This window comes from Pezoporus wallicus, unplaced genomic scaffold (genome assembly GCF_028554395.1).
Source record: "Pezoporus wallicus isolate ANWC-B61680 ecotype Strahan unplaced genomic scaffold, APGP_CSIRO_Pwel_v1 contig_6464, whole genome shotgun sequence".
Lineage (NCBI taxonomy): Eukaryota > Metazoa > Chordata > Aves > Psittaciformes > Psittacidae > Pezoporus > Pezoporus wallicus.
The window spans coordinates 1005912-1028880 of NW_026642130.1; the positions used below are offsets into that span (position 1 = coordinate 1005912).

Genomic DNA, 22969 nt, shown 5'->3' on the forward strand with positions numbered 1-22969 from the left:
TGGATGGGAGTCATCCCCTTGTGTTGTCCTCCTGCTTCTTTCTCCTATGTTCACACTGTTGAAACAATTAAAAGGGTTCAGTAGTTGCTTGATGAGGCCAAAGACAGGAGCTTTTTTTCATTTCTGTATTTTCTAGGCTGCAGATGCCATTTTTATGGATTCACGCATCCTGGCTTTGTAGCTTTCTCTGCATAGCTACTCTTTACCTACAGTTTACTAAGCTGTAGCTTAACTAAGCCAGTTCTCAGTGCTGTTCTTCAACCTCAAGGCCACATGGCCACCTCCATACCACCAGACCTTCCTAGCCTTGGGACTGAGTGGCTGCATCCTGACAGGGTTTGTGGTTTCTGCTCCATGCAAGGTCTCGAAAAGAGCCTGTGAACTGGTTGGAAGTGCACTGGTTGTGATGGACCAAAAGTGTGCCAAAGACAGCTGCAGCGATTTAGTAATGCTGCAGACAACTGCATGTAGATGCTACTGTGCCTCTTCCTGGGCACTATTTAATTTCCTAGCACTGACATGGCTGTACCCTCTGACTCTATAGGATGGACCTGTTCCCATTGCCTAGTCAGGTGTGTGTAGTGAGAGGTTACTCCCCTGAAAAGATTCTCTTGCTACACACCAAAACCCTACAGATTTTGTTTACTTCACTGCAATTCATGTATCTTAAAAAAGACTAAATGCAGCAGTTGAAAAATTGTCACTCTCTGGCTTCTGCTGGGGACTTCTCTATGCCAGTGCAGAAATGGAAATGAGATGTGATCTTCAAAATTTGTGGAGAGAAATAGGCAGCCCTGTGTCTGGAAGGTCTAGCGTAATTGAGGCAGCTGTCATCCCTCTTTCTGTTTTCATCGGGTCCTTGGAATTCTTGCTTGACTTTCCCGAGGCTGTTGTTTGTCTGCTCTCACTTGTAGGGATTGTACATTAGCTCTGTCATGTCTCCTGGAGTTTGAGTGATCTCTTCACCCTGCTCTCCTGCAGGAATTGTAATAAAGCATTGACTTATAAGAAGATTCACAAGAAGGATGGAAAATGTGTTGATCTCTTTGCCAAGTTCTGTCTGCCCTCCATCTGCCATCCGTTCTCAAAATCTTGAGTTCTGAAGGAGGTGATCTTGTCATTTGTATGTCATTTGGATCTGTAGTGAGGAGACCTAGGAAAGAAAAGAGACTGAAGGAGCATATTGTGATTTATTTTTTTTCCAGTTCCATTTCTGGGCTTTGCAGCAAATACATGTTTGTTGTTTTGGCACTTTGGGAAGTTTTGGAGTTAAAAATGCTTTTGATGAGCCACCATGATGATTGAGTTACATGAGAAGCCTGCCTTTGGAGAGGAAAAAGCTGTAGACTTACTTCTTTAAATGAAAGCTCAGTAGTAATTGGATGTACTGCACTTTCCTTGTTAGGGCAGATGATCTGTGACAACATTGCAGGTTCAAAAGTTACTGACTTCAGAAATCAAACTTCAGATATGGGACTTCAGTCAAATCAACTTTTGTCCTACAGGGCAGTATAATTTCCACTAGATGTGTTTTTTATCTTCTTTTTTTCAAAGTAACAACAAAGTTAGGGCGACTTGAACTCTTCACACTTAAGATTTGAAAGAGATTCATAAAACTCATGTCAGAACTGGTTAAAACTTCTCCAAAAAAACTCAGCCTTGACCTAACAGGTTTGGAGCCTGGGATTTCCGACTGGGGGATACTTAGCAATGGGCAATATTTTCTCTGAAATCAAGTTGCAGCCTTAATTACTGAGCAACCACTGTCTCTCTGTAGCAGTGGTTTATCAAAAGCAAAAGGGTACTGTTGTAGAAGGTGTAGGGAATGCTAGTAGAAGAGAGAATTCCTGTTTGAGCAGTTCAAAGAAAATAAGCTTTAGTGGGAGGTTGCCTGCTGAGCTTGTTTAGAGGTGGATTATTGGGCTGTCATTTCTGTCGTGTGTGACTCAAAGTTTTGGATCAGAATTGATCTTTCCGGCATGTAAGGTACTTTCATGCACCACAGAGAACTACTGAACTGAATTACTTGCTTTTACATTTTACCTTGTTTTAGTCTGCTGGAAACCATGTCTCACTACACAGACGAACCAAGATTTACCATAGAGCAGATAGACCTGCTTCAGCGCCTGAGACGTACCGGAATGACCAGACATGAAATCCTTCACGCTCTGGAAACCTTGGATCGGCTTGATCAAGAGCATAGTGACAAATTTGGAAGAAGGTCTAGCTATGGAGGTGGTTCCTACAGCAACAGTACCAACAATGTCCCAGCATCTTCCTCTACAGCCACAGCTTCAACACAGACCCAGCATTCTGGGATGTCCCCATCACCAAGCAACAGTTATGATACCTCCCCACAGCCTTGCACTACTAATCAGAATGGGAGGGAGAGTAACGAGAGGTTGTCTGCATTCAATGGGAAGATGTCGCCTACCCGCTACCCACTTGCAAACAGCTTGGCTCAAAGGTCATACAGTTTTGAAGCTTCTGAAGAGGACTTGGACATTGATGACAAAGTGGAGGAACTGATGAGGTTAGTAGAAGTCTTTGTAAAAAGCTTGGAAAGTCAGAGTGAGAGGTCCTCCAGAGGAGATCGTCATGCTGGAGGACTGCTCAGTAGTGATGGCTATTGCCAAGAAAGCAGGAACAGCTTTAGATAGCTGTTCCCCTGCTAGTTCCATAATGGTCACTATCTCAGTACCTCTCACCTGCCTTTTAGTCTTTGTGTAGAGAAGCCCTGGCCATGTCTGGGTATCCCAGTCTGTTTTACTGTTGAAATATCTGTACTAAAAATTTAAATTAATGTCAGTGCACTAATTTTCCACCCTCCTCTTATTCAGGAGACTTCTGACTGAGTGTTGATTCACATGAATCGTCCTCCACTACTTCATATCTGTTGTATTTCCTTCCATATATAGGGCGAGTAGAGAATCTGCTTGAATAATGCTTTCCAGTGGGATCTGCAGAACATGTTATGTTATCTGTTTAGAGTTTGTGTCAGGGCTAACTCTGAGATTTGCACAATCTGCAGGTTGGCATAGGAAAATACAAATAAAGAAGAAGCAGAAAGTCTTCACTGAGAGCCAGTGGGTTGGGATTTTTTTTACTCAGACTGACCTTCCTTTACCTTTAGTGGCTTCCTTTTCAGCATTAGGGCAAAGATGGAAGGAGGGGATTATACTACTGAGGATGAAGGTCAGAGTCAGTGGGCTTGATAGCAAAAAGAAATAAGAGGAAAGGCCAAATGTCTCAAAACAATTTTGGTCATAATATTGGAATTCTATTTCTGCGCGCCCCCCCCCAAAAAAAAAAAAAAATTGCAACATTTCTGAAGTACCTGTGATAGATCTGATGGGTCCATAAGCTCTAGGATAAAAATATGTTTGAACTAGTTAGGAGACTTAGGGTAAAAGTGTGGCTTTTGGAGGAGAGGATTAGAGATGAGCAGTATGGAAAGCTGATCAACCTCATGTACTGTCAGCTGCAAGATAATGGAGTAATGCAGGAAGGTGGTGCGTTTAGCAGTGTGCAGGAGTTCTCATTGCTGAAGTTTAATCATTCCTTTGAGTTTTGGGTTCCTATGCAGTAAGTCTCAGGTAATGCTTGTAATGCTTATTTAAATGGAAACTGCTTTTATGTGCAGGCATACAGAAGATGAGCATTGGTACAGAACTAAAAATGAACCCACAACACAGCATTTATTTTGCATTTACATTTGCAAGCTTGAATCGGCCTTGAATGCTGCTGGGGCAGGAGTGGAGAAGAGAAAGGCAAACTACTAAATGATAAAGTCTGGTTTTAATTGTCTGCCCTTCTCAGGAAAGGAGAAAGGAAGAGGAGAGAAAAGTACGTGTTTACTGCAGTTAAAATTTTCTGCATATCACAGTCCCTGTGCAACCTACAGATTTTATTTTCTTTTTAGCAGTTTCGGTCCCTTCTGAACTACCTTTGCACACCTTGTAAAATCATACAAAGGCTTTAAATAACCGCCACTTGTTCATTCAGTGCAAGCTGTGGACTAAAGAAGTGTGTGTGGAGGATAGAGGTTGCAAAATCTTTTCTCCTTTGAGTTTTTTCCTTGAAAGGTTTCAGGAGGTTTGTGTATGTATATTCATTTGTGCAGCTAACCAGGCAGACCCTGCTATCCTTTATATTTTATTTTTGTGCCTCATTTTTATGACTGAGGTTTTTATGCTGGTATGTGAGATTTATTCATCCCTGTGTAATGAAACTTTGTACATTCCATATGGCAGTGCTGAACCTATTATGAATTATATAGGACATGAGTCATCCATTCTCCTGCTAAGGTACTTTGATCAAACGTGACACTTGTTAAAAGAAGTGTCCACCGGTGAGGCACTTTGACTATTTTAATGCCTGCCTTCCCCACTCCTTGTCCCCTAAATAAAGGAAGTAAAGCCATTTTGCATCTTCAAAGTGCACTTTGGTCTGTCTGTCTTTTGTGTGTTCTTTTGTGTTGTTTTTTTGTTTGTTTGTTTGTTTTGGTAGGAGGGACAGCAGCGTGATAAAGGAGGAAATCAAAGCCTTCCTAGCCAATCGGAGAATTTCCCAAGCAGTTGTTGCACAGGTAACAGGTAAGAGCTCGGGGAGTCCTTTCTTCAATTTGGGAAACTGCGTAACTGTCTGTCTCTGAACATTGCAGATGTTGGAATATTGCTTGGCTTTCTGCATTGCAGTGCAGATCTGTCAGCTTAGTCATGATAATGTATGCCTTTGATTTAAGACCCATTGTCCTGCACATCATGGAACTTCCCCAGTGAATCACTTTTTTCTTTTTTTTCTTTTTGTGGCTTGTGCTAGCAGATTTTATTTTACAGCATTATAATAAGCCCAAAGTTCTTATCTTAAGATGAAAAAGGTTTTCCTTAATTCTAAAATTGTTTGTGAAGAGTGGCAAATAGATGGCGTATCTTCATCTTCATGTATGGGGAGTGAGAGATATATAGATATAATGTGTATTTTTACCATAAAATGTATATGAATAGTAGGGAGACACAGCTATAGTTTGTATAACTACAGGCAGAGAGAGCTGGGCTTGTTCTGCCTGGAGAAGAGAAGGCTCTAGGGAGACCTTCCGGTGTGTAAAGGAGCTGACAAGAAAGCTGGAGAGGGGCTTTGACGTGAGCCTGTAGGGACAGGACAAGGGGGAATGGCTTTAAACTGACAGAGGAGAGATTTAGATGAGATCTTAGGAAGTTCTTCCCTGTGAGGATGGTGAGGCCCTGGCACAGGTTGTCCTGAGAAGCTGTGGCTGCCCCATCCCTGGCAGTGTTCAAGGCCAGGCTGGACAGGGCTTGGAGCAACCTGGTCTAGTGGAAGGTGTCCCTGCCTGTGGCAAGGGGTTGGAACTGGATGAACTTTAATGTCCCTTCTAACCCAAACAATTCTGTGATTCACGAGTCATATTATGATAGATTGAAGTTTTTTAATCACTTGCCTTTGAGCAACATCCCCAGTTCCCTCAGCTGTTCCTCACAAAACCCTTCACGAGCTCCATTGCCCTTCCCTGCATATACTCCAGCATCTCAGTATCTTAGGATGAAGACTTAATAAAATAGGTAGCTCGAATTCCATGTTATACCTATAACATATTAATTTTTTAACCCAAGCTTGAATTAAATCTTGAAAATAGGTTTTTAAGGCTTCTTGATGACTAGGAATTACAAACCAGCAAGAGGGAATTTGTTTTCTATGGTATTTCCAGTATTTGAAAGGTCAGAAGAACCCATCTGCCTGGGAGATTTGGGTCTGCAGGCATGCTAGCAGTTCAGGTAGGCAGGCAGAAATGGGCACTTGATCCATGGAGCTAGGAATTCCTTCCACGTCTCCAGCTCTTCTCTGTGATCTGGGCTAACTTATTTGTCCTTCCCTGGTTTCAATTTCATCTGAAAAATCATGAGATTAACATTTAGTGTAACTGAGGAATATTATTAGCTTTATCAGATGTTAGCATTAGTACTTCAAAAATTAAACATTAAGTCTAGTTGCTTAAATTATACCTGAACTCTGAAGTTTTGGCAGTTAGTAGGTCCCTCCCCTACTTTTGTGCAGTCCTTGCCTGCATATAGTCCTGGAATAATGCTCTCTGATTTGACCATCATGTCTACCAGCAGTCAAACTAGCTTCAACAGAAATAAAGCAAAGAGGGAACAATTGCAGAAAAAGACTCTCTAAAAGAAGCCAGCATTTTTTTATTATTTTATTTTTTTATCAGTGCAGACTGCTGCATGCTGGGCCATTGAATCAGAATTATCACACATTTCAGTTGCTGTTAAGTTGGCATTTAGCCTTTGGGAGATTTCATTGTTTGTCAGGCTGCTCCTCCTGAAAGGACACCATCCATGTTGTACACAGTTGACTAAGTTTCACACCCATCCCACTCAACTCTCCTGAGTAACAAGGAGGGGGAATCCAGAATGTAGCTGCACAGTGATCAGAGAAAATACTACTAGATGTCGCTTTTGAGTTTGTCAGTGGGACAGGCAAAGATCTAAGTAATGGCAGTGCTTTATTATCTTGTTTTCAAGCCATATCAGTGGTTAACCAAATAGATCTAGATGTTAAATGGCTGCATCCTTTTGCAGTGGTGCTTCCGTGGACCTTTCAAATGAGAAAAGAAAGTGGTATTTTGCACATGATGCAGTTTCTCAGGACGAGGTGGCATCAAGGCTTGCACTGCACTGTCATGCACCGGTCTCTTCCACCTACTACCCTTGGCAGGTGAACTGTGTCATCCTCCATATGCTTGGTGGGAAGGTCTACATGAGCCAGTTCATTTTAAATATAACCCATAGCCTCGCGTAAGCAGATGTGTAGTACTTATGTGCCACTGTTAAGTACATAGTTATGGCTTATCTGAAAAGAAATAGTAAATCTCAAAGAAATGTTTGAAGGGACCAGATTAAAGAGTATACTCAGCACTTCTAGGGAGAAACATCAGCTTCCTCTCAAAAGTACAGCATGGTGAAGAGTGACTGAAAATGGCTCGGGACAGAGATCCAGCACAGAAAGCACATGTCCGAGGGCTCTCACTTCCAAAGCTGTCTTAGGCCCGATGAGTGCTAGCTGACTTGTGTATTCTTCAGATGTATCCAGCATCCCTTCCTGTTCAGGCTGTGAAACAGGCTCCCAAGCAAACTGTTACTGGAGGCTGCAGTGTGGATGTTGGATGTATTTGACTTGCCCATCCATTGGCTGCCACCCTGCATCAGCTGGAAGTCTTTTGTGTAGCACTTGAAGTAAATGCAGAATAGCGTGGCCTCAGCTTTTAGCATCCATCTCTTCTTCTTGGTGTACTGAGAGAAAAGGACAGACTGGAAAATGGTAACCAAGTGTTAAATAGTGACTTGAAATAGCATAACACTTACTAATGCTGGTCTTAAATGCAGGAACTGCTTTTTATAGAAACTTTTTTAATGGTGTCTGTAATAAGATAAACAAGAAGCACTTGGGTTGGGCTCTGTATAAATAATCTCCTACTGATAAGAAAAATGACAGTATAAACAGGAGCTAATAATAGTTCCTGCGGAATTTCCTATCGTGTTAGTTGAAGCTCCTTTTAACTTAACTGCAGCTTACTTGGGGGTCGGTATTTAGCCCTACATATGGCAGTTGAGATGCCAAATTTTTTATCAGCAATAAATTGAAGTTGTGTGCTGCAATTTGCTTTAATTGCCATCAAAATTGTATCATGGTACCAAGGGTGTTATGGTCAGAGGGCAAAGGATAAAGAGATAAATATAAAGTAGTTAAGAGATGCTGTCTCTTAGCTTCTGAATGTAGATGGAGGGTGAGTGAAACGTTTGCAGAAACTAGTGTCTTTCTGTTATGTACTACAGTAAAGGAGAAAGGAAGGAGTATACACAGATGAGCCTTTTGCAGCAAGGCTAAATGCTTTGATGGATGATGCCTCTGCAAGGTTTGGAAATAGTAGCTTTTCCATTTTTTACACATAGGGAGTGAAGAAACAAAAAAGAACCTTACTTCCTTGAGGGTCATAGTGGAGACAGTCTGTTGCAGAACAGGAATTTGAATCCAGGTATCTCAAGTCATAGGCTAGTAGCATAAAAACTGAACCACCATTTAAAAAAAAGGAAATCAACAACAATAAAATGAAGAGGCCATTTATTCTTTTTCTTTTAATACAGAATACGTAGAGCTTTCCTGTGTGCAGTTCTGCTAACCTTCCCAATTATTCTGCTTGTACCATTCAGCTCTGTCCTACTGTCTCTATCTTAATTGATATGAGATCTTCAGGACTTATGTTTGTGTTTGCTAAACACACAGAGCATCTTGCGCGGTGGAGGGCAGCCTTGAAGCACTGCTGTAACATAAATAAAATCCCTTAAGGTTTGGAACTGATGCGTAGGGATGCTGAGCAAATGTAAATAAAAAGTGAAACTGAAGTACTTCCATTGTGAAGAGAATTCAGAAAATTGCTTAGTTACTGATCGTCTGAAATGACAAGAAATAGGATTTTGAAAAACATTTTCCTCCCTGTTTTTTTTTTTTAATACTCATGACAACACAGTGAAAGATGTGTTTTTCTGTCACTTTGGAAGTTTTCTGTAGACAAGGTTTGCTAATCTAAATTGATAGATGTCCTTTGCTATGGGAAGGAGTAACATGTGACATGTCAGCATTTCATAGAATCACAGGATGGTTTTGCGTTCATCCAGTTCTAAACCCTGCCATGGGCAGGGACACCTTCCACTAGACCAGGTTGCTCCAAGCCCTGTCCAACCTGCCTTGAACACTGCCAGGGATGGGGCAGCCACAGCTTCTCAGGGCACCCTGTGCCAGGGTCTCACCACCCTCACAAGGAAGAACTTCTGCCTCAGATCTCTATCTCAGTCTCCCCTCTGTCAGGTTAAAGCCATTCCCCCTTGTCCTGTCCATACAGGCTCATGTCAAAGCCCCTCTCCAGCTTTCTTGTCAGCCCCTTTAGGCACTGGAAGCTGCTCTAAGGTCTCCCTGAAGCCTTCTCTTCTCCAGGCTGAGCAACCCCAACTCTCAGCCTGTCATTGGAATTGCTGTAATTCTTTGTGATTACCACTTCTTCCTTCATTATGTTCTGTAAGAAAACTAGTTGTCCTCATTACAACGTATTCATGCCCCTGTTGATGCAGAGCCCAGAGGATTGCAGTCTTCCTTGAGGTCCGTGATTCAGTTTGAGAGCGAATTTCCTCAAGACAGCTGTATTTTCAGTACTGCAGAGAACTTATTTCATTAATCTGCTTCTGGCAGCAGACTGATTTTTTTTTTTTTCCTGCCAGTGCAATTTCCTAAAGTAGCATGATTATAGACCGTGTAACAGGAGGGTACTGGTGATAGTACTAGTCATTGTCCCTGTAAGTCAACTGTGCAAAACCCACCTGAGATTGAAGAAACTCTGATGTGACAATTTGGAGATATGTTTTTTTTAATTGAAAGGAGTGAAAGATGAGTTTGTGATTAAGACACTGTACCCAGGATCTAGGTGATTCTGCTTCAGTTCTTCTGTTAGGACTTTGCATGTGACCTTGAATCAGTCAGGCTGTTGGAATATGCTGTTTTGGGGCCTCTAAACCAAGCTAAGGTACAGATTAAAGACATTTATATCTTAAAAGCAGAAACAGGATGAGTGATATAGGTAGAGGAAACATTTAAGAGGGTTGGCTCTTATTACAGATGTATGAAACAAGGAAAGAGAATAATAAATAGGAGAAAAGAATAACAGGATATGGGATTCAAATGGCCTTCTAGAGGTTGTCCGCTACTTTCCTGTGACCAAACCAAAGATCAGCTGCCTAAGCCATACCAGGCATGTTCTCTGGGTTTGCAGCATTGCTATGGAGGTCTGTAAGCTGAAGAGCAAAATGGGCTGTGGGCTTTTTGCTAATGCAAAAAATGCTATGGACTACAGCCTGTTCACGAGATGCCACAGTCAAATAATAATGTACTGAGAATTTATTGTTGAATTTATTGTTACTACATCTCAGCCTCCTTTACAAATCTCCATTTTGCAGAAACAACTTTATAAACTGTGAGGACTTGCAATGGGTCAAATGTGGACATGGAAGTACACAGCTTGAATCTTCTGGCTCCTGCTCCTTTGCTTTGTCTTGAGCACATTGTCTGGAGTGGCTAACATCTGTACCACTTTATGACCCTATCAGGCAGCCTCTTGAGCAGCATTTGGATTTTCCAGTAGCCTCTTGTTGAAGATACTTAATCTCTATTTATAATTTTATGTAATAATGCTTTTCATTTGTATCTTACCTTGTTACCCAAACACTCAACAAATATTAATTCACTGCAGTAAGCCTAAGTGGACTGTAGTAAACACGTTAATTAATGGTGCTGTTACCCATTGATTAATAGGAGCCAGGCAGCCAAAAGCAGACATGAACAGTTGTGACCCGCAGCACTGTGTTAAAGAAATGGCTTTTCTAAATCATAATAGTAAGGGAAGAGCTGCAAATTTTCAAAACTTGGTCTTTTCACTGCCCATCAGGCGTGTGGATTGCGAGATTTCAATTAGACTGAAGCTTTGTTTTGAGTCAGAGAGGTTTATCAACTTTTATTGACTTATTTTGGTAGTAACTTGTATGCTTCCACAGTTACTCAGTGTAAATTTGGCAGAATCGAAGGTTTGTGTTTAGCTGAATAATTTTGCTTCCCTACTAATATGAACTCAATAATATATCCCAATGGGGATGATCAACTCCTGAGTGCCTCAGATGTTTCTGAAATCTTCCAGATGTGGGGCAAATGCAGTTGCTGAGAATGGGTGTTAAGAACATCAGTAGATGTACAGGAAACAGTCAGACCTGAGCAGGTTTTGTGGGCAGAGCTCTGTTGAATAGCACTAAGCTTCTGTACTCAAAACAAAATATACCTGTCCCTTTTCCCCAGGACAATTGAAACTTCATATGCTCCAAAATCCTCTGTAAGGAAGAACAGTTAAGAGCGTAAACTCCGCAGTGTAAAAATCTGGTTGGAGTGAATTCCCCTGAATATGATACTTGAGAGTCAGGTTGCATCATTGTGAAGTTAACTAGCTTCAGGGTTTCAATGAAAAAAAAAAAACCACCAACAAAAAAGCAACCAAACCCCACACATAGTAAAATCCCCTTATTAGAAGTGGTAAAACTACAGGGGGTTGTTTTTCATGAGTTAAATATGATTATGAGATCTTATAAAACTTTGATGCATCTCAAGAGAGGAGAGGTAGTTTGGTTTCCATGTGAAAACCAGCCTTCTACCGGCCTCAGTGTTATCACCAAGCAGGTGGTAGCACAGGTGGTGTTCAGCCATATATTATTTCTTGGAGCACCTCCTAAAGCTTTACTTCTCAGGTGAGTTTAGATGTTATTAACCCTTTTTGTCAGCTGAAGAGTCTTGTGGAAAGCACCAGAAATCCTCCAGTACTGCTTCAGTTATTCAGCAAACTACATGTATTTTGATATTTTCAAATGAATCTCTTAGTGCACTTTTAAACTTATTGCACTATTTGGTTCCTCTCTTTTTTTCCCTTTTCCCTTTCTGCATTTCCTTTTCTGCATTGATCCTTCATTCAATGTCGCACTTTGGAAATCACTATTAACTTGTAGGGGTTTTTCCCATTTTACTATTTTCTTAGAATTCCTGCCTTAAAAACTCTGGAACTTTTTGTCCCTAATCTTGTGTGGATACCTAGAGCATGAATCCTGCTTTTCTGACAGACAGCTGCCCTTTGTCTGTTTTCTGGCTGCTGTTATAGCTACTGGTAGTTGGCTTGCTCCATTTCTGGACTGATTTGATCTATGTCACATAAACTGTTTTTGTGTTTATCTCCCTTCTTATTCAAGCCTTGAATAACAATCTTCTAACTCCCTTCTTTATATATAGTAGGGGGTAAGGGACTTGTTCCCATTTCACAGATGACAAAATTCCAGAATGTGGGAAGTTGTGAACAGTTCAAGTCAATGGTAGATCTGCCTTCCCAATTTGTACCCTCTTTGCTTGTAGGTTGATTGTGCCGATTCCAGGATGTACCTTGAGTAAAGTTGAAGATAACAGGGAGAAGTCAAAACAGTTAGGGATGGGGATGGGAAAGCTTGAACCATACATTTTTTGTGGTTGAAACATTATGAGTTCCTGAGCTTTGTAAGACACCTTTTATCAGTATATAAACCACTTTAAAATGTTTTGAAAAGAGCAAGTTTTCTCTTCCTCTCTCTCTCTTTTTCTTTTCTTTTGTTCTGTTTTTTCACAGGTATCAGTCAGAGCCGGATCTCCCATTGGCTATTGCAGCAGGGGTCGGACCTAAGTGAACAGAAGAAAAGGGCATTTTACAGATGGTACCAGCTTGAGAAGACAAATCCTGGTAAACAAATACAGCCTAAACATCTCCTGCTGTTTTATTTATGGAAATAAATAAAGCCTTTTGTCACTGTTTTTTATTATCACTGATTATTCACCTCTTGGTCTGGTGTCCTGTAGAGGTATTCCCTCTCACCAGTTTACCTTTTTTTAGGAGAGTAGGAACAAATACGCGCTTTGCTTTGCAGTAAATGATCTATAGCTGACTCATCCGTAGCCATGTGTCCAGTTCCTCAGTCATGTTACCCTGTCCTCAGTATAGCCAGCTCTGGGAATCAGAAGCTTTCAGGTGAAGTTGTAGTCGGGTAACATGAAATACATGCTGAGGCTCTTCAGAAAAAAACAAATAAAAAACATTAATAACATCTGCATAATAGAATGTTGCATAAAAAGAAAAGCAGTTTTGTGTAGAGGAACTTTGAGATAACTTCAGAGGGTTTCACTTTGGATGGGATGTTGATAGGTAGAGCAATAAGTTGGAGATGTGCCTCTCAAATCCCACCTGCTTCTTCAAATCTCAAAATAGATCTTAAATACAAAAAGTAAAGCTCCTCGTTATCTTTTCACTCACCAGCAATCTTCAAAATCACAGAAGAATTAATTTCCTTGCATTGTTCTTCTCCATAGATTTATTTTTTTTTTTAAAACAGTTCCTATTTTTCCCTTTAGCAATTTTATTGTAAAGATCAAAATATTTACATTCAATCTCCTTTAAACTATGGCATGATTAAATTAACTGTATAATTGTTTTAAGAAACTTAAGACTTGTACTCCCTAATGTGAATTTGGCTTTATATCCAGAATTCTATTAAGAAAAATTCCAGTGAAAACAGATCTTTACAACTTCTGCTTTGTATATAAGCTGAAAATCAAAGAGGCTGAAGCTGTTGGTTTGAGAATGAAAAACTTGAGCTTAAAGTTGGGCTGGTTCAGATTCATGGCTGAGCCCATCCTTTCTGTTAAGCATGTTTAGAAAATGGTTTTAAAGAATGAAAGTGCCAAGGGTTGTGAGGTGCTGGCAAGCTGCAGGGATTGCCAAGAAGTCTTGATTTTGCAGTGGGTAGAATGTGATACTAAGGACCAGCAAAGTTACCAATATAACTGCTTTGAAAGCCTCAAGTTGTACCCTATGAAGTAACTCTCAGCCACTTCCCTTTTATGCAAGGTAACGCCTCCAAAACAGTGGAGAGAACTAAAGGGGGTTTGGAAGATGTAGGTTGTTTTGGTTTTTTTTTTGGGGGGGGGGGGGGAACACCAACAAAAAACCCCCAAACAAAACCGAAGTTCCTCCACTAACAGTGAAAATTGTGTGGATCTTTCTTACGGCTTTGCACCTTGCCATTTGGAACTGTTTAAGAACTAGTATTCTGTGGTGAGGTAAGCGAAGCCGTGTCAAACTTAGCACTAAAATCTTTACTTCCTCCTCTTAAACTTCTTTCTTTCTGCACATCCACAAGCTCACATCTTGTTTGTCCTTTCACTCTTGAGAAACATCTAAGAAAGGAAGACTTACAACACAGAAGGTTATGGCTTAAATTGAAATGAATCAACATTAATCTCTAGTTCTCTGATGCACTGTCTTCCCGAAGTCTTGTTCACTTTTCTTTATATACACATGGAAAAAATTCTTGAGTTGTTGCTTGAGTGTAACTTATTTTTGACCAAAAATTATTGCACAGCATTTCCAAGAAGTGTAAAAAGCAAAATAGCTCATCAGCCTATGCCAAGGGACTATTTAGATGCATTTAAATTCCCTTTAGAACCAAGGAACATTTGGTTTCTTTTTAGAGACTGAGGTAAAGGAAGGAGCTCTCAGTTTTCCTGTAGCTGTTGGAAAAGTCTACTTAAGGAAAATGTGGTGGTATTTATTTATTTATTGTGGGATAATCCACTGCTTTGAATTACTGCCATCTACTATATTGCAGGTCAGATTAGCTAGTCAAGAGATAATTAACATGGATACATTCAAGTGTATACAGTGTATTAAGAAATGTACAACCTTGTTCAAAGAACCCTGGCTTTAAATTACTGTTACAAAACCAATTTGGAGCCTAAGATTTGGATACTACTTACAGTGTCCTGTGACTAGTAGACTAGACTAGCCATTCAGCTGTCATCTTTAGAGTCAGAAAATGAGAAAATCAGCAGAACTTCCTGCCGTGTTCAAAAGAATCAATGTTGTCATTGCACTTTCTGTAGAGTGCAAAATTTTGTCCTTCCCTCATGAAACTTATATTAAATGACTGGCATGTGTTTTTTCTATTTCTCACTTACTAGGAAGTGACATTTGGCTTTATATTCTCATATATCCCATCTTTTCCAATTCCAGCTGCTGGGAATAAAATCTCAATCCTTCCCCTTCGAGTGATAGAGTCAGATCTCTCTGTGCAGTGGCACCTACACATTTGAGTTGCCAATGGACGAAATGAGGTCTTTGGAAGCTTTTAGTTCCCCCATTTCTTCAGTTCCTTAACTTGGAAAACTGGATTTTCAGCGTTAGTCCATTTTCTGGCTGAATTCGTTTGTGTAATAATGGGAAGAAAACTTTTGCTTAGAATTGAAACAGTTTTGAAGGGCTGGGATATCAAATATAATCAATTTATGAACTCTCAACAAAGAATAGTTGTTTTGTACAGAAAGCACTGGTGATCACTTGGCAGACCTGTAGTCTTTCCTTGGCTCTGCCAGTTTTTCTGTGCAACATCTAGCAAATGACTTCTCCTTTGCACCTCACTTTCCCATCTTGTAGATAAAGATGAGACCGTTTACAGTGTGTGACTTGCCTGCCTTGCCTGTAAGCTCCTCACAGCAGGGACTATTACTATGCCTATATAAACAAAAGAGGATTTACAAATACATCAAAAAAGATTTTATTTTTATTTTTTTCAAATGTATAATGTGCTATATAATGCTTTAAATCGTCCACAAGCAGTCCTGCATTTGCTAACCCAAGAACTTTGTGTTGTGGAGCCTCATAAGGTTTTTGAGATGTTGCTGCTGTTGAGACGTTGCTCCTATGGAGAAGGGATTCAGCAATTCCATTACTTTCCTTATTTGTCAGCTTGCTTTGAACTCTTGAATATGCTGTTTATTATTTGCTTGGTTTTGTTTGCTGGTTTGCATGGACAGGTTCTGTACTTCCATCTTCGGTGGTGGATGTTCAGACAACAGCAGATTTGAACACTGCAAAAGAGACTTAGTCTCATGTATCAGGAAAATAAAACAACTTTTGCTACAGTATGCAATAATCTTGCTCAAAAATTTCTTGATCAACATTTTCCTGGTAGGAGTGATGTCAGAGTTAATGGCAATGCTGCAAATTCCAGTGTACTGGTGATTGTAAATTCTTTCTGGAAACAGTTGCCAATTAGGGTGAAAAGCAGTTTTTTGTTGAAGGGAAGAAGTCAATGCTAAATGCTAGTGTTTGAAAGGTCTTTCATCCAGTTGTAGAATCATAGAATCATAGAATGGTTAGGGTTGGAAAGGACCTTTAGATCGTCTAGTTCCAACCCCCCTGCCATGGGCAGGGGCACCTCACACTAAACCATCTCACCCAAAATCTCACCAAGTTAATACGGATACTTTTAATTTAGCCTGAGTTTTTTTCGGGCAGGCACTATATCTCTTGTGTTTTGTAGAGGACTGAAAGCATTTTGGCAGTAGATAAATAGTATATGTTTCAGAAGCTGGTGTACAAGTGCAGAGTCCTGTAATGTTCTGACTGTTTTTCAGAGCCCATAAGTTATAAATACATAAAATATTCCTTTTTACATTGCTAGTTGCTAGTCTGATTAGTTTGGCAGGCACTGGGTCTTGGGCAATGTGGAGAGTTTGTCATGAGAAACTTTGGCATGTCTTTTGCCTCCGTGTACTGCATATTGAAGCTGGCATCTAGAAATGATGTGTGGAAGTTACAGATGGATACAGACTGATTCCATCTAGTCTGGCTATTTATTTCTGCCAGCCTTCTGTAATAGGAAGGCAGCTGTGGTCACCTTGGAGAAAACCGTGTGCTTTTCCTCCTTGAACAAAAGGGAAAAAGAAAGGTAGTTATTATCAAGTTGTAGCATCTCTTGTGTTATTCCCATAGCAGTTCTTGTTTAGCTATAAACAAAAAGCCTTCAAAAGGGAAAGAAAAGAAAAAATCAGCGGCTGGATATCCCATGAGATTTGAACTGGAAATGTATTGTTGCTGATTTACTGTTTTACAGAGTAAAGAGAAAATAGTCCCTGCTTTGATCTTCTCTATCCAAGCAGTGAGCTCTGTAGGGAAGGTTTTGGTGTGCAGACTGCTGATTCAAATCTAGCCTGGCTGAGGAGTAACTGAAAGGTGTTTATTATGTGATCTCGGGTCAGCCTGGCTAAAAATACAGCATGACATCTGTTCTTATCAGTATAAATATATGATAAGTACTTGCTGCAAAGGCTTGCCAGGAAATGATTTCTTGGAGCTGGGAGATGGCCTGAGGCTTGCTCCAACCATTTTGCACATCACCCCTGTATGATGGGGCCTCTCTGAGACATGTGATGTGGATCAGGAATTGCATGTGATGCTTGTAAGACCAATGCTCTTTCTTCAGGAAAGTATCTGGGATGTGCTGAGAGAAAGCAGGCCTTTGCCTTGAGGAATTTTGAGTATAGAGATAGAGCTGCATTCCAGCTGGAGAGCACCACTTTTGCCTCCTCTCCCCAAAACCCACCTGCAGCATCCCCATATGTCATACCTGGCATTTATGAAAACGCTGGCTTGCCCAATGGAAATACAGTACTGTTGCAAAAGGTGCATGGCACTGGCAGGGAATGAGATGTTGCATTTCATTTTTCTCTGCAAAAGCAGTTCTTCCCACATGCTTTACCTCTATACCCCTATAATAAAGATTTACCTCTATACCCCTATAATAAAGATTTATTGCTTTTTGATGCATATCCTAAGATGAAAATCTTACACTGCCTTTGCTCTGCTCATTCTGCTCAAGAGAGAATTTCCACTTCTTTAAAGTGTTTGAGGGGTTTGTAAAAAGAATCTGACCTAGTAACAAAGATGAAACTTATTAAGTTGTAAAGAAGTTGAGCTGGGTGGCAAGAAGACTGAGATGAAGCATTCAAACAGTGATCCCTAAATGCTCATTTAGTTGAGTGTGATGAAGAAAAGCTCCATAGTTACCTTATCAAAAGTGGCAGCAGTGCATATGTCCTCCACTTTTGCCACTTGTGTAGTCAAGCACATTTGGGCCTCTGTATGCATTCAGATGCATCTGACTTTATCTGTGTGCAAAACCAGTGATGGGGGTCCTTGCTTGTAATTCTCAGCATACTTCTTTCTGACCTGCTGCTGATACTGATGTTACCCCATGTAAAAGAGAAATAAGTAAATTGATCTTGCAAGGCTACTGAAACAAAGAAAGCATCTTCTATTCAATAAGTGAATATAACAGTAGCAGGAGCAAAGTTATGCTTTAAATGCAGATTCTTTTCCAACCTTTGTCTGAAAAATCTCAGGCAAATTTAACAGAACTACTTTATGCCTCTTATCTCAATCACAGAATCACAAAATGGTTTGGGTTGGAAGGGACCTTAAATAAGCTCATCAAGTTCCAGTCCCCTGCCATGGGCAGGAACACCTTCCACTAGACCAGGTTGCTCCAAGCCCTGTCCAACCTGGCCTTGAACACTGCCAGGGATGGGGCAGCCACAGCTTCTCTGGGCAACCTGTGCCAGGGCCTCAGCACCCTCACAGTGAAAAATTTCTTCCTAATATCTAATTTAAATCTACAATTAGATTGTTAGGCATCGCTGAGATTTCTGTACTCTCCCTTTTGAAATAAAATTGGCAGGTAGGGAAAGTATACTGCTATGGCAATGCAGTGAAAGGTAATTTCTTGTCCTCTTCTCCCCTGATTCTTTTTTAATCTATTTTTTTTTATTTATTCTTGAAGTGTATTTAAATCCTGGCAACTTGATACTGACCCAGACCCCTACACTGTGCAAGAACTAGAAAGTGTAGGTAAGGAAATTTCCTTGAAATGGCTGATAAATCGGTAATATAGGAAATATTTCACATGTCAATAAAAGTAAGTAATCCATGTAGGCTCATTAGCTGGGAATTAGGAAGAGGCACCATACGTTGTGCATGCAAGGCAGAGTTTGTGGGCTTCCCTTCCTGGAGACTTCTGGGTAAGAATTTTAAGTTATTTTGGGCTCTGATACCTAACACTGATGCAGGCCCCTAGCAGTAAGGAAAAAACTCACTGTGCATTTCTGGAAAGGAACACAGCCAAGTGCCTAAATAGCTAATTTCTTGCTTTTTAATTCTAGGAATTTGTTTATTGGTTAAACTTTAAATTCCCTTGACCCTTTTACTCTGTTTTGTATTAAAGAAGCAGTTTTGTTTCACCAACACAGTATGTTTTCATTATTAAATCCTAACTATTCTGAGTAAGTTTGACTACCCAGAGGGATTTGCTTTTTTGGCCCTGCTTTTAGGTGTGCACAGTACTGTATTCCTGGTGTGAGCAGAGCTGCCTGCTTCTCTTGGATCTATACAGGCTAGTTTCGTGCATGAATTCCAGTAGAGCTTAGTATGCTCATGGGATACATATGGTGATTTATCTTGTCATGCAACTGAAGTTTTTTACGTTTTTTTGCACACAAGAACTTTCTTCCCTCCAAAGGAAGTCACTGACCACAAAGCTTTCCTTCAGAACATACCCTGTTTTACGTACTAATGTCCTATACCAGGTTCCCATCCTCACCAAGGGATGTATGAAAGATCAGTCTTTCAGTTTGCTTGATTTATCTTGATTTATTAACTGAGAGACTCTTGTTGAAAGAATCAGTGGTAAGTTTCAAAGGGCCTTTCCTGAAAGTATTTTGCCAAGTCCTGACTCTTGCTTGATGCTTTCCAGCTCAGGATTCTTGAAAAGAAAAATATATCCATAGAAGGGGGACAGAAGAGGAAAGGTGTGATGTTAATTTGCTTTTGGTGACTTTTTCAAGCAACCTAGCTCTTTCGGAGTCCATGTTTGTACAGGTTATGGGGTGTGTTTCTATTGGTGGAGCTACTTCAAGTGTTTACTCAGCTCTTTGGACATGTTGAAATACCTTGGGTATAAATTTACATTTTGCTTCCTGAGACTGATGTACAATTAAAGAGAAACCTTCTGTTTCTCATTTTGTGGCAGAAAAGGTAGCATCATGCCTAAATAAATCCCAGCTGGGGCATAGCTCATCCTTTCCTCTCAATGAAGATAGGACAGTTTTTTCAAAGAGGCTGTCAGCTCAGTTATGTCTCCGTTAGATGTCCGTGCTCACCTGATACCTCTCTGGCTTGGAGGTTGGGGATGGGAACTCTAGCTGGTTTTGTGCATCTTCAAGGTGTCTGTGTTTGATAATGCTTTGCTTTTTTAATTTGAATGGTTTCATCATCTGTCTTGTCTTTTTTTTCATGAGCAGGAGTGAGAAAATGAGCATGGTTTTAATCCATTAGGAAACACAATATTTATTATTCTTAGGGGCTACATTAAGCATGAGACCCGCTCCTATGCCAATAGAAGAGCCAGAATGGAGACAGACGCCTCCCCCAGTCACAGCTACCTCTGGGACCTTCAGACTACGGCGAGGCAGTCGGTTCACCTGGAGAAAGGAGTGCCTGGCTGTTATGGAAAGGTATGTCACTCAGGGGGTTTGGAGATGGGCATTTTAAAGCCAGTACAAGTGTCCTTTTTCCTGCTCTGGTGAACACCAGTTTCATTTTTGTGGATGTGTTTTAGCATCTTAAGCCAGTAACAGTGTAGTAATTTGATTTTAGATGGTAGAGTAGGAGGAACCATTTTACTGCTTCTGTTTTAAAAAATGTTATACTCCTTTGGACAATACCTCATTTTTTGTAGCCCCTAAAACATCTTGTCCATAGCTCAGTCTGGGAGCATTGCCATTCAGCTCTTCCTTTGCTTTTGCAGAAACCTTTCCATTTAGCCTAACACAGGCTCTGTCTCAGTGGGGGTCTGTGCATGCTCTTTACATTCTGCATTTCTCCTTTCCCAGTTTACTCATTTGTCCTCGTAATGAGTCATGTTATAGTTGTAACTGGCATTTCTGCACTGCTGTAATTGTTCAGGATGCAAAACTTTGTCTAACAAGCAGTAGATTCCTTGTCCAAAAAGGCTCTTACAACCCTTTTACATGAGCTGGGAACAGTACAGAGCAAAGTGGATCTTTCAAATACATATGCAGAGTGGCAGGTGATCATTAGAGCTCCCAGCCCTTCAGTCCTGCAGAGACGAAGCACTCTGAGTCTGGGCTCCTGGCTGCCTATGTGCTTTGCCTTTCCCTCTCCTTACACTAATGTCTCTTTTGTGGATAATGTCGTATAATAGAAAAGGGCTAGTGAACTCAAATGTAGTTTAGGAATGAATGCTTATTTCTGGTAAGGGCTAAATGGCTGGGAGGAGTTTTATTCCCTCGGAGAGTGTGAGAAACCTCCTTTCCATGGAAGCACCAGATGACTCTGTGTGTGCTATACTCCTCTCTGGTTTGCAACTCCATTGAGTTCTTGGCTAGCGAATTTTTAGGATCTTCTGCCATTTCCATAATGCTTGTCTTTCATTTTGCTTGCACAAGGGCCTCTGGAACTGATCAGAAGCAGGAAAGTGCCTCCATTGCCTAAGCTAAGATCAAAACACTGAGCTCCCTCAGGGACCCAAGCCATTTTACAAACAAGAGGGACATACATCTGTGTGGCCACAGGCTGTCACAGGGTCTTTGCAGGGCTGAGACCAGTAACAAAGTGTTTGTTTCCCTGTTCTGTCCTGGCACTGCACTGATGTTTTCGGCTTTGGCTGAATGTTTCCCCAAAGGAAATAATGTAAATGTTTGAAATCTGTTCTGTTCTGCTTTGCTAGACCCAACTAATGCAAACTCCTGAAGTTTAATAGTGTAGGGGACTGGGTTTTTATGGTGTCCTCCTCCACACAGGTGATACAACGTGCAGTAGGATCTTTAGCACTTTAAAATGCTTATGTGACCCTCCTGATTGCAGTAAGTAAAATGGCAGAACCATTACAGCTTCATGTACCTTCAGGACAGTACCATGACCTTATTAACTCCTCTGTGTGTGAAATACTGAGTTACTCTGAAGTAAAATTAGAGCTTTTGGGGGATGGGTATTTTCCTTCTTGGTTTCTGTCTGGCCTAAAGTATGATAACTGCTGTTATTTGCTGTTTGAATCACGATAGTGCCTTAGACTCCTTTGTGCTAGGTGCTGTGGAAACACAGAGAAGGAGGAGAAAGCTAAGCAAGTGCTCCCTTTCGTCCTTCTCTCTCCTAAAGCCAGTCTCTGCTGTGACACTCTGAAGAAGTCAGGCAACCTGTAATGATTTGGTATGTGTCTGTTAGAAAGGTGTGAGTTTTGATTTTGGATATGGAGAGAAGCAAGTCAATGTGTTGACATTGGAAACCATCCAGTTGTATATACAGATACATAATCACTTGATGTAATTTTTTTGTCATTCTTGGTTTTGTTTGCTGTGTCTTGTGCTCTGCAAGGTCTTTGTTGCTGGGGTTTTCTTCATATTCTGCTGTTTCACGGAGACTTCTGCCACATTGCCTTAATCTTGGCTTTAATATTTATTTGCAAAGCCTTTGCTAGGTCACTGCAAGCACTGGATTTCACAGCCTTGGGTGTGAGTACTGCAAAATGTGGCTGAGGATGTTTACTTGATGCAAGAACACAGTAAACTTGAGCCGTGGTAAAAGCTTTGTGTGACAATAAAACTACACTGGAAAGTAAGTTGGGACTATGGTTGTTTAACTGTTACATTTTAATAAGCCTCGTTGAGCGGTAAGGATGAGCTGTTTTATATTATGAGTTTTGAAAGCGTAGGAGGGCAGCACTCTCTTGTGGGCCTTAGGAAGAAGCTAACTAATTTCACTTACAAGTCACTGGAGTCCTCTAGACTTGTGCTTAATATGACTGATTAACAGCAGCCAGGTTGGAGGTAACCAGACCCCTGGCTGTCTAGCCCAAGCAGATCAGGTTCACTGGATGCCATAGGGTCAGGAATGAGCATTTGGACCAGTGAAATGGTCCAAATTGAATTGACATCGCATGTGGTCTGATGCCATTTATCTGGTAATTTGCGTTTTCTTCTGAAGGATTAAGTTTTGATTGTGAGTGGAAGCATCTTACTCAGTTTAATGGACTATTTTCTTTAATCAATACAAATTTCATTGCATTGTGTTTCTGTGTCCTGCAGCATCTTGATGGTACACCTAGATTTTGGTGCACACAGGGATTTGCAGATATTGGTGAACACAGGGATTTAGGCACCTAGATTTGCGATTCTTATTTTGGAACCTCAGTAAAGTGCTTTCATCTTGGCTTCTAGCTATTCAGCAATGAGAAATAGAGATCCAGAAGGCAATTCTATCCCACTAATGCAACTCCTATGAGGGCTATGTGCTCCTTCTTCTCTGGCTACAAGAGAGGAGCCTTGTGCAATTAGACCTAACTTTTGTGATTTAGTTAAATGCCTGAAGATAAGAGGATTGGATCTAGACCTTAATGGAAACTTGTGTAGGTGGTGCAGAACTGCGTCTTCCTAT

General features: G+C 40.7%; 1 protein-coding gene across 22 annotated transcripts in view; it reads left to right on the forward strand.

Moving 5' to 3' along the window:
- HMBOX1 (homeobox containing 1) overlaps nucleotides 1-22969 on the forward strand; it is a 111598-nt gene that overhangs the window by 59846 nt on the left and 28783 nt on the right. For all 22 annotated transcript variants that reach the window (XM_057427720.1, XM_057427727.1, XM_057427731.1 and 19 more), the window contains 4 exons: nucleotides 2054-2533; nucleotides 4510-4595; nucleotides 12260-12370; nucleotides 19878-20031. In XM_057427720.1, coding sequence (XP_057283703.1) covers nucleotides 2054-2533; nucleotides 4510-4595; nucleotides 12260-12370; nucleotides 19878-20031 — 831 coding nt within the window. The remainder of the gene's footprint in view (nucleotides 1-2053; nucleotides 2534-4509; nucleotides 4596-12259; nucleotides 12371-19877; nucleotides 20032-22969) is intronic.